At 41.5% G+C, this 15,266-nt stretch overlaps 1 protein-coding gene across 2 annotated transcripts; it reads right to left on the reverse strand.

Moving 5' to 3' along the window:
- Window positions 1–410: 410 nt before the first annotated feature.
- aff3 (ALF transcription elongation factor 3) lies at window positions 411–15,240 on the reverse strand. Of its 2 annotated transcripts, XM_088383709.1 has the most exons (19): window positions 12,813–15,240; window positions 10,895–10,936; window positions 10,195–10,263; window positions 10,082–10,115; window positions 9,958–10,006; window positions 9,528–9,579; window positions 9,317–9,351; window positions 8,621–8,780; window positions 4,186–5,811; window positions 3,460–3,587; window positions 3,140–3,290; window positions 2,978–3,075; window positions 2,832–2,895; window positions 2,432–2,568; window positions 2,276–2,347; window positions 2,098–2,191; window positions 1,953–2,002; window positions 1,677–1,885; window positions 411–1,088 (listed from the first exon to the last, which is right to left on the reverse strand). In XM_088383709.1, exons 1-19 carry the CDS (start codon window positions 12,885–12,887, stop codon window positions 967–969), a joined length of 3,267 nt encoding a protein of 1,088 aa, XP_088239835.1. In that variant the 5' UTR covers window positions 12,888–15,240; the 3' UTR covers window positions 411–966. The 2 variants fall into 2 exon arrangements, with proteins under 2 accessions (XP_088239835.1, XP_088239836.1); XM_088383710.1 differs by lacking the exons at window positions 10,195–10,263; window positions 10,895–10,936; window positions 12,813–15,240 and having other exon boundaries at window positions 4,186–5,795; window positions 10,082–10,109.
- Window positions 15,241–15,266: the final 26 nt, after the last annotated feature.

Raw genomic sequence — 15,266 nt, forward strand, 5'->3', positions numbered from 1 at the left:
ACTGTTTTTGCAAGAAGGAAGTATAGATGGAGAGGCTGACGTTCGTGTCCCTTCACAATTATATAATATGTTCAGTTGATATTTTATTTTTATTTTTTTTTTTGTAGTTTTGAGTAGTTCAGTACTGCTATGCATCACACAGGGATGTTTCTGATATGTCTTAAAATGTATTTGATTTTTTTATCCTGTCAAAATATACAAAGGATAAAGAATAACTGGCCAATCTACATCTACTTGTGACTGTCACTCTACGTCTTTTTGTCTCTATTGTCAGCAATATTTTTGTTTCAATCAATTAACAATTAATTGATTTTTGCTGTGCTATAGATTTCCAAATACCCCCTTCAACAACAGATGTCCACCATTCTGTATCTTGAGTCGGGATACAAATAATGTGCTCACCTGATTCATTTGACTTTTCACTCCTCAAATTTAGGTAGTGAGAGAGCCACACTTTATTTCTTTGTATTTGTTTTTCTTAAACAATTCCAAGAAGTATTGCACAGTAGAACGAATATTTAAATATACAAAAAAAACCATGAAATCTTCATTAGCGCACAATGCAAAATTGTAAAAACTGTTTTGTACAGCACATATTAAAAAAGTACAACTGTAATTAACATATGAAAGGCCTTTGCGCAACAATTGGCTGACATTACAGTGACTGAGTCCTGTTTATGTCGCTATTGGATATTTGGCAAAGGATTAGAGGCTTCAAATCACTATGCACATTTTTCCAGGTTCATTTAATGAGGAAGGAAGTGGAGGAGTCCTGAAATTGGTCAATATCATTTCTGCAGGGATGTTCACAGTTCAGATCTCTTTTGTTCAAGGGTTGGGAACCTATGGCCCGAGGCAAAATGCTCGTAATATATAATTATAGACATTTGCTCCAGTTCTGCAGCATACTTTCCGTAAATGATAGGAAGAAGGCTTTTCTTTGACAGATTGGACATCTTGTGCATGTTAGTTAAGTTTGGCACTGATGCGAATCCACTGAAGAGCTTGTCTGGTGTACTGGACTGCATGAACGATGCTGCTGTGAAGCGTCAATGGCCCGGAAAGAGTATTCAAGTAGTTAAAGAACTCTGTTTGAGTAGAAAAAGAATATTTAAAAAAGAAATATTTTCAAGTTAAATAATGTGCAATGCAGGTAACACTGTGGACTAGTGGTCAGAGGAAGGCTGGGCAAGTATTTATATAATTTATATACATTGTTTCCTTTTACTAATAGAATAGTAATAATAAACAATGCTAAAAAATATTTGATAAAATAGATATTTTAACTGTATATGTAACTGTTTTTTTAATATATACTCACTACTACTACCTGTACTACAACTAATCATTAGTCGTTTTTTTACAATAGTAACTAATGTAAAACTCAAAGAATAAGAAATGTAAAATTGTTTACTTTTAGAATAAAATAATGAAATCTAAAGTTACTTTTTATTGATATAGAATTCAAAATAAAATAAATATTCTAAATTACAATCATTTCAAATATAACAATTAATTCTATTTTTTTTCAACTCAGTTCTAATTAATGAACCAATTATTAAATTAAATTAATCAAATGTACTGTGTGTTTTTTGTTTTTAAATGACCAACATTTTTCATTATAATATACCCAATAAATCAATTAATCAGTTATGTATGACGTTCAATGCACATACCTTTACTCTCTTTTGCCAGATTGTCTGCAACCTCCCAGTACTCATAGCTGTACAGGACACTATTGGTGATATTTAGGTGATTTGCCGCCATCTGGTGGATACGTTGAGGTATGCTTATGAGTGACGGAGAAGCACTGTCCCCATGTGAACCCCGCCGGATGTGTTTGGTGGCATCGGGTAGTTGGGGAGGAGAGGGTCCTCCTGTATCCCTGCAGGATAAACGCAAGAGTGGTTTGAGTCTGATTCTTGGAGCAATTAGACTTGTTGTCTGCTTACTTTCCGGTGTCATTCCAGCAGGATGGCATCAGAGGCACTTTGGGAGAAGTCTGGAAGGAGAACAACAGAGTCAGTAAGGAGATCCTTTTTCTTTCTGCTCGGTCCAGTTCCGATTCCAGCACCGGCGATACCAATCGTGGCTTACCTTAAAGTAGTCGAGTAGTACTTTAGAGTATTTCAGTGCATGATCCTTCTTTAAACGAAACATCTGCCAGTAGAGGAGGGCGAGACATCGAAAGCTGCGAACAAACAAGGACGATTGAAAGTCACTTTGAATAGAGTTTCAAAACCCATCTTTGTGAGTGAGAAGCAAACTTACGCACCAGAGGACTGCCAGCTGTTTGTCTTCTTGTCGTGCACCAGGACCAGAATGGCTCTTTAGCCTCATAGCATACCTGGAAAGCCATTTAGTTTATTTTCATTGGGGAATTAAATATCTTTTTTGATAGAAGTACTGTCTGAGTATTTTTTTAGCTCACCTTATGAGCTCCACCGTCTCCGCATACATAGTGTAGGGCGATTTTGCCTCCAGCGGGCCATCCTCCATGGCTTTGCCACATTCCATAAATGAGAGAGCAGCGTCGACGTAATTTACGGCCTTCCCCAGCTTGTCCACCTGGAATACGTGAAGGGGACAGGGCTAACATTAGCAATGATGCTATTTGGTGGAATTTTCTTAAAATGAAAAACATGGAATGAGCACTTCTAAAACCCTCAACCCTCAAGGTCACAAATAAAAAATAGAAAATAAAGTACATGCCCTATTTTTTGTGGAACTTATCTGTACTTTTCAAAATTCTTATTGAGTTGCACTGAGGCCATTCCAGCCACATCTTTTGACTTTTGTCTAAAATCGTACTTTTGTGATCGTAGACTCACCATGGCATCTGCACGGTGCTTCATCCTTTTAGCTTCGTGTAAGTAGTACTCGGCGTGGTGAGGCCTGGAAATGTGAGAAATGAAATGTTAATTAAGATTTGTTCGTAAATCCTAATGAGGTGGCATCGTCCAAAATGATCGCTCACGTTTCTGTATTTGCCACGGCTGCTCTGTGTCCTGCAGGGCCCCAGGAATCCGACAAAGGTCGTCTGGATACTTTCACATAATCCACCTCCTTTTTTGGCTAGGGGAGTACGTGAAAAATAAAAATCAAGACAATCGGTTGCAAGTAAATCGTTTTGTGTTACCTTGAGTGCTGAATCTTTGCTCTTATCTTTGTTCTTGTGATAAACCTCGCCATTTTTTGATTTGGATGTACGTTGGGTGGTCTCAGGGTTGTCTGACAGCGGTGACAGGGGAGATAACGGCTGCTTATCGTCTAAGTACTCGTCCAAAAATCTGTCAACAAACAAGAAGCATGTTGTAGCAGCCATTTTATTAGGAACACCAATTTTATACACGATACATTCTACGAGATGGGATTTTTCGGTACGTCCATTTTCAAATGATTTCATTAGGTCATACCGATCAGCATGTGTCGATCAAAAAAAAATAATCCAACTCTTACCCATTATGCACGGTCTCAGTTGAAATGCTACACTCAGCCACATGTAATGAGGATTTTAAGCCAGAGGCAGCGTCTTTGGCTTGTGGCGTGTTCCTCTTGCTTTCTTTTTGTGAGACGCCATTCTCCAACTGTCACACAAGTGTGCGTGTGCACACACACACAAACACACACAATTTACTTGCCAGGAATTAGTGGACGTCTTCACTTCCTACTCCAACACTGAGAAAATTGGGGAAGTAGCCTACTCTATTTTCTTAAAAAAAAAAAAATGAGGCTGAGTCTAGATAAGAATTTTTGAATCATATAAATCCGTCAGATTGCACCATAGTAATAAATCCAAATGTACCTTTTGAAGTACTCAATCGGCCTACCCAGCATGTTTTTGGGATGTGGGAGGAAACCCACACGGGCACGGGGGGGAACATGCAAACTCCACACAGGGAGGGCTGGAGGTGGAATCGAACCCGCACCCTCCTAACTGTGAGGCGGTCATGTTTGGTGACTTTATATGAAAGTAAAATCAATATTCATTTGAAGTCATTTTGCATGAAAGTGCTTTGACAGGCTGTTAAGTGCACACATGAGGAAACATCACTTTGGGCTGAGGAATTAGAATTTTGACTAAAAGCTCCAAAATGTTCATTTGTTTTTAACACCATCTGCCTCCTTTAAAGTTTCAAAGTGCTCATTTGAAACGGTATTAAAAAAAAAAATGCTTGGTGTTACCTTGCGTTTTCTTTTGCTGTCTTTGGAGAAGGCATCTGCCATGTAGAGATGTTTCATAGCCTCCGTTTGCTTGTTTTTCGTCTTTGACGAAGACGAGGAGGAGTTAGTGGCTTTAACGATGGAATTAACAGCTGTGTCCGGGACCCTCTTGAGGAGACAGAGGTCTATGTGCACCACCAGGTTCCCCAGTCCACGTTGGGAAGGCGCCGCGGCCTGCTCGCTTCGCCCGAACGGGACCAGAGTGTAGAGTCTGTGCCTGGTCTCACTCTGCTGCCCCTCGCCTTGGCTTTCGGAGGTCTTTCCTCTGGACTTGCTAGAGATGTTTTGACTTCTCCTGCGAAGTTTCTGGAGTGAAGTAGAGTCTGCCGGAACCTTGGCGACTTGTGTCTGATATTCCGAATCGGAATTTGTCAGAGCAGAGGATGAGCAAGACTGTCCTTGAGGAGGCGGGCTGAGTGAAGATGAAGAGTCTCGCCGCTTGGTCTTCTTCTGTGTTCTTCTTTGGGGCTGATTGTGATGAGGTTGTCGCTCTTTGAAATGGATTGTTTGGCACTCCCGGATTTGTTGTTTCTCCCGAGGCCTCCTCCGCTGCTTCTCGATAACTACCGCCTCCTCTTCCTCCTCTTCTGCGGAAGTCTCGATCCAGCGATGTCTCAGGAGCTGCTCCTCCGCCAGCCTCCTGTCTTCCTTTCTCGCCTCCTCCCTGTGCCTATCTTCTCTCCTTCTGTCTTTCCTCCCCTCGGGTTGAGGAACTTCTCTGTGGACCACGTCACGTTTCTTGTCCTGGGGCTTCTTGTGTGATGTTGTAGAAACATTAACAGCACTCGGCTTAGCCCAGGGTTGTGGGTTAGGACATGGTCTCGGGTGATTAACAGCTTTGGCGCTCGGGCCTTGAAGGTGTTGAGAACTGAGCCGAAGCGGAGAACGAGCCTTGCCGGGTCGGTCTCCCTGAATGCGCTCGTATTGCGATGGGTGTTTGGCCGGCTTTTTATTGCCTGGATGGGAACGGTTCTGTGGTCTGCGACTATCACTGTGGGTTAAGACGGCTTTGGATTTGTTTTGTTTTTGGTCTCTGGGTTCTGCGGGCCTCGCCTTTGTGCTATTTGTGAGCTTGGTTTTGGCGTCAGAGTTAGACAATGGGTCAATCCGTGACCTAAATTTTGCTGCGTACAGATGACTTTGAACCTCAGGGTAGTGGTAACCCTGCAAAGGAGATGAAGTGGGACTTAACTGAGGTCCTCTGTGACTTGGCTTTGGGCTATGCTGCACTCTTGAGCTCCCGCATGGACTTGGGATTTCACTTGGAGCTGGACTCAGAATGGAACTGCGCCTGCTATTGCTGGGACTTGGGCAGGTGCTCGGGAGCGGGCTCGGACAAAAGCCGTAATCGGGACTCAGCAGGGGGCTGCTTGGCCTGAAGCTCAATTGCGGGCTGGGAATGGGGCTTTGGCTAGGGCTGTATTCCTGATTGCTGTCCCAGCATCTTGCCGGAGATGGTGCTTTGAGTGTGCGTGGGGAGGGTGGATCTCCAGAAATGCTATGGGTGGGGTCACTTGGAGCTACCTTGTTCTGGGACTTCTTCAGCCACTTATCCAATTGCCACTGGGCAGCTGTGGAGCGATCAGTCTGCAGAGATCATTGAAGAAAATGGAACTTCAGCGAATCATTTTGTGTTTTATTTAACTGTGTTTGAGAGTGAATACATCTCAAACAAATATGCACGGTAAACATTCCAAAGCAGCTGGCTGCCTATTACCAGCACCCCAGTGAATATTTGTTCTTAAAGCAACACATGTAATCTCAAAGATGACACACAGTTTGAGCTGTGATTCATTTTTGAAGTACGGGGAGAATAAAAGGACATATTGCATTCCATGAAGCTAACATGTATTTTTGTTTTTGGAGTCCCTGCAACCATGGAGAGAAAATGGAGCCACAAAAAGACTGAGAGCTGTACGGCAAATGTGACAGTACTGCCGATCAAGAATAAAAAATAAACCAACATTAAGATGTTGAAAAAGTAAATTCATTTTATCTACCTGACATGTCCTGTTTTTAAACCTTTTTTTACCATACACACTTTTGATGCTCACTGAACTGAATTTTTTTTTTCACGATATAACTGACAAACCTCAGCGACATATTTCAATCTTATCTTTAGAAGTACAAATTCACTTGAAATAAGCAATCTCCCAAACTATTTGTGCTTTATTTATTTATTTATTTATTTATTTATTTATTCCTTCTGAGATCTTACGACATGGATAGACACAAGGATAGGTCACTCATGTAAGTTCCAAATAAATAACATCGAGGTGATCGAGTTTTGAACTCCGATCACTGGATTCAAAGTCCGGAGTGCTAACCGTGACACTACAACACAACAAAAATGTCTTACTGCTGTTCCTCAAACTCACATCCAGCGACACAACCCCCGTCTGATGCTTTCAAAGAACTCAAAGTTGACCCGACAAATGAGTGACACGGCAAGCGTACGAGTGAAAAAAAGTTTTGGGGAAAAATACTCACAGCTGCAGAGCAAAGTTGCCCCTGCTCCCTGTCTCTTCGCCTCTCGTCTTCTCCCTTCCCTCTGGCAGCGAAGCAGCAGCGCTAATATTAAACTTCCACTCCTCAAGTCAAACAGCGAGCCCCCTCCTACTCGCCACATCCCTCGACCTCTTTCCAGGGAAGACACTACATCGCTTGTACCGTCTCGACTTCCCTCCCCTTTTCTTTTCTTCTGGTCCACCCTACCTCTTTCGTACCTATAACTCTGGACCGGCTGCCTGAACAGCTCCAAGCTCGTCTCGTCCTTTCGGAGACACTCGGCGTAAATGGAAAACACATGGTCAACCCCCCCACCCCCCTCCACAGCCTCACATAAACTCCACTCCCCATTTTTTGCCATAGAGGCCCAATGTGTTGCATGGTGGGACATCTACAGGGCCTTGCTTTCATGAAAGAGGAGCAGGTTGCCCCTTCGTCCCCCCACATACCAAGCATCTCAGAGCAGCCCACCGCTCTCCACAGGATTCCACCCGCAGTATACCATGCTTAACACGTCAACACTAACAATGTAATCGGACACTTGGAACTGGAAAGATCCAGCTCATTTTGCCCTTCGAAAAGAAAATATGGTCCTAAACGAGAATATAAAACCAGACCAAAAAAAAAAAAAAAATGCTGCTATATAGTCCTCACTTAAATTGGTTTCTTTTCGACCTGAAGAGACTTAAAAAGTAATATTTGCTATTTTTTCCCCTGTGTGCTAGTTATGTTTTAGGATGGGCCACTGAAATGAAGATTTTAAATTGACCATAATTGTGTGAATGTGAGTGTTAAAGGTTGTTTTCTTTGTGCTCTACCTGCCTGCCATCAAAAGTTAGTCAGGGTGGAAGGGTGAGTAGGTAGGTAGGTAGGTAGGTAGGTAGGTAGGTAGGTAGGTAGGTAGGTAGGTAGGTAGGTAGGTAGGTAGGTAGGTAGGTAGGTAGGTAGGTAGGTAGGTAGGTAGGTAGGTAGGTAGGTAGGTAGGTAGGTAGGTAGGTAGGTAGGTAGGTAGGTAGGTAGGTAGGTAGGTAGGTAGGTAGGTAGGTAGGTAGGTGGATGGATGGATGGATGGATGGATGGATGGATGGATGGATGGATGGATGGATGGATGGATGGATGGATGGATGGATGGATGGATGGATGGATGGATGGATGGATGGATGGATGGATGGATGGATGGATGGATGGATGGATGGATGGATGGATGGATATACAGACAGACAGACAGACAGACAGACAGACAGACAGACAGACAGACAGACAAATAGACAGATAGATAGATAGATAGATAGATAGATAGATAGATAGATAGATAGATAGATAGATAGATAGATAGATAGATAGATAGATAGATAGATAGATAGATAGATAGATAGATAGATAGATAGATAGATAGATAGATAGATAGATAGATAGATAGATAGATAGATAGATAGATAGATAGATAGATAGATAGATAGATAGATAGCAATCACTCCACTGTGTACCCTGTCTCTTACCCCAAGTCATCTGGGATAGGTTCCAGCTCCACAACAACCCTAATGAGGTCAAACGCTTTAGGAAATGGATGGATGTGTAATCCTAGTTAGTGTGCGCTGTTGCCGTGTCTGATGTCAACGTGACTTCCTTTCCTGGGGGCTTTTGTTCCGTAAGAGTGAGCCTGTTGACATGACACCCAGGCAATAATTCCCAAAGCTACCGCCGCACCGCACAGCCCCTGAGCTACTACTTCCTCCACCTTTTTTTTTCAAACTCACACTTGCATTCCTCCTCCCTCCCTCTCTCCCTCCCTCCCACACCTGCCGTCATAAGTGCCTCCAGGCCACCGCTCCCACATCATCCAGACAACCAAGCAAGGAGAAGAGGCAGCAATGGCCCTGGTGCTTACCTCCTTGTTGCTGCTGCATGGGGACTGTGCATCTGTGGGCCAAGCAGCTGGGCTGGAGCTCCGGGAATGAAGACTCCCGCTGACCGACTCCACGGAAGAGTGGGATTGCGATGAGTTCGAGCTGGAATGTCTCACCCTCCTGCCGTTTCTGTGCGACACACTGTCAGTCAGCACACACACACGCCAGCAGAAGGAAGGGTTAGCAAAGTACTCCTTTTATGGCTACACACAGATACAAACATTGAAAATAAGTATACAAATCTTCAATCCATGTCTCGAAACAACCATTCATACCTAAGATGTTTTAACCTTACGAAGTTGGAGCAAAGATTTGAACCGAGAACTTCTCGACTCGGAGGCAGACATGCTACTCCAACATATTTACAGCCACGTTACAAAAGTGATTTCTAAAAAAGAGTCATTTAGGAGACATTCAGGTGAGGATCAGAAGAGAGGTGCCATTATGTCATCAGCAACGCCTTTCATACAGTTTCTGGGAAACCAGTATTTATCCAACTCAGCATTTCACACAGAACCCAGCGAAGAGGAATGCAAGCACAATTCCAATGGAATCCTACATTTAGTTCATTCTTTGGTGATGTACAAAATATCTACTTTACGTTCAACATAACAGGGTAAGGAGACGTGATTGCCAGGTATTAAACCACACACACACACTCACACACACACACATACCTGTGTCCTTCCCATGAAGCTGATTCACGAGTTGCCTTTTGCAGCACAAAGCAAAAAAAAAAAAATGAAAGTAAACATCCTCAATCACAGAAGTCAAATATAAACACATTTGTAACTTAATTTTGCCCCAAAGTTTTTAAGTCAATTATCAGTGTGCTTCCTTCACTCCAACTTGTATTTCAGCCATTAGGCAAATAGTAATACCACCTACCCTTTGTGCATCATCCTCATCGCTGCTTAATCTTAAATCATCAACAAGCATTCTACAAAAGGAAAGAAAAAGAGAAATTAGAAAGTAACACTTTCTTGTTCCTGTATTGCTCAAACTAAAGGAGGCAGTGTTCTTGCCTACACAGCCATTAAAGATGATTGTGATCAATGTTTTGATTGGCATGGTTGTACTATTTGTAATTTATTAAAACTATATCAAAGTGCCTTATTGTGATGATGAATAATAATCTTTAAAAATAACAGTCATCTGAGCAAATTTGATGTTTCAGAGTGTGTAACAGCATTAATCACTAACCGAGAAGAAGCTCAAAGGGGGTCGCTGGCCCCTGAGTTCCACACTGACATTTGTGTTTGTGCCTTTGAGGTTTAAGAAGCTGCTGTGATTTATCTTTTCCTCATGTGTCACTTACGACTTGTGAGGCGCCACATGGGGATGACGGGTCATTCGCAGCCCCCAACCTGTCGGAAAGAGACATGGACAGCGGATATAAAGTCATGTTAAGATGATTATAACTCATTTAAATTCCCACGTACCTTGCCTCTGTTGTGTTGTCGGCTGTTTGCCATCCTTTAAACAGATTGGGAGTAGAAATGTGACGACACAAATGACATTGAAATGAAATATAATTGAAAATAAATGAATGTACCGTAGCGTTGAAGAGGATTCCCTGGTCACCTGCTAAGGCTTGTTCTGATGGGCACGACTGAGTCATGTCCTGTTGGATCATACATTATCTTTAACACACAGAAGAATCTCAGGAATCCTCAAACGATTTTGTTTACGATTAATCCAATCAAGATGTTCTGGAAAAACATGCCTCAAAAGTCAAAGTTTTTTTTTGTGACTTTTGTGATGCCACTGTGTGGGCAAAATGTGATAACCACAGAATAAGAAATGGAACCACTGCAAAATACTTTAAAAAGATGAATCGTAAAAAATGCTAGCAATATCTCTATTTTTTAAAAGTGAAAACAATTTGCAATTTTAAATTTGATTTGTCCTTGTGGGCCACATAAAATTTAAAATAAAATTTCCTTTTTTAAAATATTTTAACATGTTAATTTTGAAAATGTGAAATTTTACACACTGCTTCTAATCTTTTATCACAGCGATTTTCAGAGTGTGGTACGCAGGTTCTCTCTGGTGGTATTTTAATGATACATCATTTTACTGAGAAATCTTTCTAATATTTTTGTGACCTTATTTAGCAGTATGACACTGAAAATAATAAAAAAATAATAAGATACTAGTATTATGAATATATCAATGCTGCAATGAATATGCAATTACGATGACAAGTCAAATATTTTCATAAATGTGTGATATAATAAAAAGTGGGTCCTTACCCTCCAAATATCTTTGGCACAGCTGTGTTGGCCTCTCTTTACCTGTACACAAGTGCGTGATAGGAAGAGCAAAGGCGAGTCAAAGGTCATCACGAACTATAAGTGATGGTGCACGCACAGTAGCCAAGCTAACAATGCAAACCAACTAATTCACATTTAAGATGTTTTTAAAATCACACTCATGCTCTCTTAGTTGCAGGTGTGCAGGTGAATGATGCAGAACGAAGATATTAGTCATTGTAAGAAATGACAGGGAGTCAGTGAGTCATACTGTCTAGTTGAAATCACAGCTGCAGATGAGTAGGAGGACGGGGAGTGCGTGTGTGCATGTTGCAAAATGATCTTTCGCTTTCCGCCCTTCTACCCCATGCCTCCCCCGCATGTTACTCGCCCTTTTTGCTGCTCCCCATTCAGATGTATATGAGAGCAGAAATCTCAGTTGGTCTCTGTGTGCATCCAACCATCTTTTCTTGTCCTTGGTCAACCCGAATAAATGTACGAACGCTTCATATTATAAGCTACAAAATAAAACTCGTTGTCAAATTAGACTAGTAAAAACTGTTCAAATATTTGAAATTTTTGATTTTTGAAAGTGAAGACAATTTGCAATGACAGCCATTGCTAGTGTAGGTGTCCATGAACCATTTTGCCGTCCTTCATTCATGACTCACAAAGGTCACTTGGCTAGACCGGAAGGCCACGGAGGAGAAAAGGGCTCAAGTGTGCCATCATCAGTTCATCAGGTCAAAGAGAAACAGTTCTTTGAGTTCCAATTAGCAGGCTATTATAACACATGGGCCAAGCTGTAGACTTGTGGCGCAATACCCTGATGAACGGACCAAGCCACGAGGGATCGAGTCAACCGCAACCCAGCAAACAAAACACCTGCCACAAGCTGCACACAGCAAGACTTTTCAACAGGTTAACATTCTTCAAATAGCTGCCATTTGGTGGATAGTGTACATAAAAATATATATTCTGGATTGCAGGCAGAATGCTCCTTTAAAATAAACTGTCCACAATGGGTAACATGAAATGAAGCAAGATTTCATCCAAAAGAAAAAGAATCAATTGTTGACGACTAAGCTGAATATTTTTGTGTTAAACTGATGACTGACAAATAAAATATACTTTGAAAATATTCAAATTTACACATGAAGAAGCTATGGGATGCCCCTTTCCAATGTAATTACGTTGATTTTAATTTGAACAAATGTTTAATTTGATTTTAATTTAATAATGCACATGAAACATGGATCAGTTCTGGATTGAATTTGGTTTACATTAAATTTATTTAGGATCATAAGTACCAAGTTGTTTTAGATAGACTGTAACCCTGGAATGTGTAACTCTTTATTTTTATTTTTAATCACTACATTTTAATCACTACATTTTTAAATTTGAAAGGTTTTGAATGTTAACTTTATTTCACATTATCAATGCAGAAATTCTTACTTGAATTTAATTAGGATTTCTGGAATATTCCCAAAAGGTTTGGATTAAAAAAAAAATATTTGTTAAAATGTTAAACAATCATCAGATAACCTAGTGCTTTAAGATCTTAATTGGATACTGCCAATAAAAGTGCAATCACGAATCAATCTGGATTTACCTTGATTTAACATTACAATTGAGGAGCAGGCAGACAAGTAACTTACCAAGTTTCAAATCAATAATAATTTGACATGAACAGATACATTTATTTGGTTATTCTTTGGGGTGAGTTTGTCCATCACAAAATTGCATTTAGGTCCTTTTCTAAAGTCATCTGTGAATTGCATTAGAACACTTCTGGAACATTACCAAACAAAGCATTAAAACCAAAATCATGTGGAAACAAGAAATTGTACACTAAACACACACCCAGTTGAAAACACACACGCACACCCGCTTTGTCGGAGACTTAGCTCTTCCTCACCTGAGAAAAAAGGCATCGGTGCAGCAAAAAGCCAAAGGAAAGTTTCCTCCTGCCACTGCACAGGACAGTGGGCATTGTTCCTGCCTGGATTCTCAGAGCCCCGTGCGGTTGTCCATATTAAGCTCAAGTAGCGTGGCGACACGCAGCCTGCTTTTTTTGCTCTTGAGGAGGAAGATGATGAGCAGGATCATGATGAAGCTCCGTGTGGTTACCGTGGAGGGCAGTTGGAGGCGGGCTGGTGACGTCACAAAGACGTAGGGATGCTGGGGACGATCACGACCCAGGAGAGTCTCCTCAATTTGCTAACTGTAATGTGCTTGAAGAAGATGAAATTATTAGCAGAAGAACCTCAGGACTGTGCCTCTGTCTACTTATTTCTTCCTTTGGTTTCCTTCACAAATGAGACATATTATGAGACATAAAGGGGGCTCTTACTGAATCTGGGCTTTGTAGCCTTTATGAATAGCAGGTTAGCATTAGAAATGGGATGCTAAATTCAGTCGGGCGGCTTTTTCCGTCAACATAATCCCCGTGGCGGGATTATAGCGAACATATGTCCGACCATCTATCCCTGCATGCTGGCCTTGTCCTCTTGCCAGCATCATCCATTATTTCTGCTTCCGTGCTTGATCCATTCTGGCTTCGAGTGGGAATAATATTTCCTGCGAATAGATCACAATCCAGATGTGAAAGCATTTAATACCAATGTGCACCACTGACCTGAAATGAATAACATCAATTTTCCCCAAACTGAGGCTCGAGAACCAAAATGGGTTCTCGAACCAAACTCATTTACATAATAAATGGGATTTAAGTGGACTTCCTCCAGCGTGTTGATATTATTGTGGTGGGAACATCTGTTCAGTGAATAGCAAAACAGCAGCATTTCCCAGTGGGAGAAGCGGAAATGTTGGAATTTCGGGTGAACGGAGGCATAGAACATGCCTGGGGGCCGAGCCCCATGGTTACCTAGGCATGGCGACGCCACCTTCAAACTTACAATCCCCAGACGCTCACCTGTGTGGAGCAGCTCCATAACCCCAAAAGAGTTAGTCCTCCTGACAACCTCTTCTTCCTTAACATCCTCTCATATGAAGAACGAAATGGAGAGGGGTGCGAGGGGTATTTAAAGAAATATGTATAATGTTCTCATTCAATTTTCAGTGAAATAAATTCCAATCATTTGATGTGAGTAATAGTACAGGCATTATATCATCATACAAAAAATGCAACCTTTAAAAATGATCACAGGTCAAGTTTTTTATCAGCTTACTCTGATGATCATCATCATCTGCTGTGCTGCTCACATTCCAAAATGATGCATGTTAGGTTCACTGAAGGCTCTAAATTGTCTATAAGCATGAATAGTTATTTGTCGTAGTACTAGTCGTTGGAGATAGTTGCAGTGTGCAAAGAGCCCCACCCTGTGGCCTGAAGTGAGGCCTCCAAGTAGTGCTTTCAAGTACCTCATAACAATGAAATGTTTTAATGTATGCATGAAGAAATGATGATTTTCCACAGTAGTACACAACCTGGATATATTCCAGTGGGAAAAACACAGGCGTGGATGAATAATAGAATGAGTGATGGCTGAATTGCACTGAGCTGCTTCGCCTCTGCTGTTGCTGTTCCTGACTCACCGTCGTCACGCAGCATCATGGCTGACTCCGACAAAACGATTATGGATGTGACTCATACCCTGGGCAACAATAACAAGGAAACGAAAGGACATAGTGTTTCTTGATCAATTCTGAGCAATGGTAATGAGTGGGTTGGCTTGATGATAATCAATGATGAAATTTGCAAGAAGAGCCAGAGTTGCATATTCTGCTACTGTTGATATAACTTTCACTTTTAGTCAGACAATTTTGTTGTGATTAGATGTTTTTCATAAGTAAGGCAAGATTTACCTGAAGAGTATGAACACTCTTTGGAACGCAGTCTGATTTTCAAAATGCCTCTCCGACAACAAATGATATAGCCCAGCTGTCAACTGTCAATCAAATGCCATTGCTACAACGTGGAGAAATAGATGCTTACACACACTCACACACACACACTCTTCCGCCTTCTCTCCAGTGCATGCATGCATGCACTCAGGGCTAACAACGAAGTGCTCTAAAGAGGCCACACCAGCCTGAAGCTCTCAAGTCGGATTTCTTTTCTCCCTCCTTCCTTTCTCTCTGCAGCCATACTCACGGGTGACGATGAGGCGTTCTAAAATCACCAAGCCCTTGGTCGATTGCGTATGCATAGCTAACTGGCTAACAGCATGTTGCACCAGATAACTACCACTTTGATATTTCCTCCTATTTTTTGTTTCTCCATGGATGAATGATTGTCAATGGAGGACTATTAAAAAAGTCTGATTTCTGCTGCTGCTCTTAAATTGAGGCCAGCTTACAAGAGGATGACAACACACACACACACACATGTCCTGTGTGGATGAAAGAG

The sequence above is a fragment of the Syngnathus floridae genome, chromosome 8 (assembly GCF_059516105.1).
Source record: "Syngnathus floridae isolate MCC-2025c chromosome 8, RoL_Sflo_1.0, whole genome shotgun sequence".
Lineage (NCBI taxonomy): Eukaryota > Metazoa > Chordata > Actinopteri > Syngnathiformes > Syngnathidae > Syngnathus > Syngnathus floridae.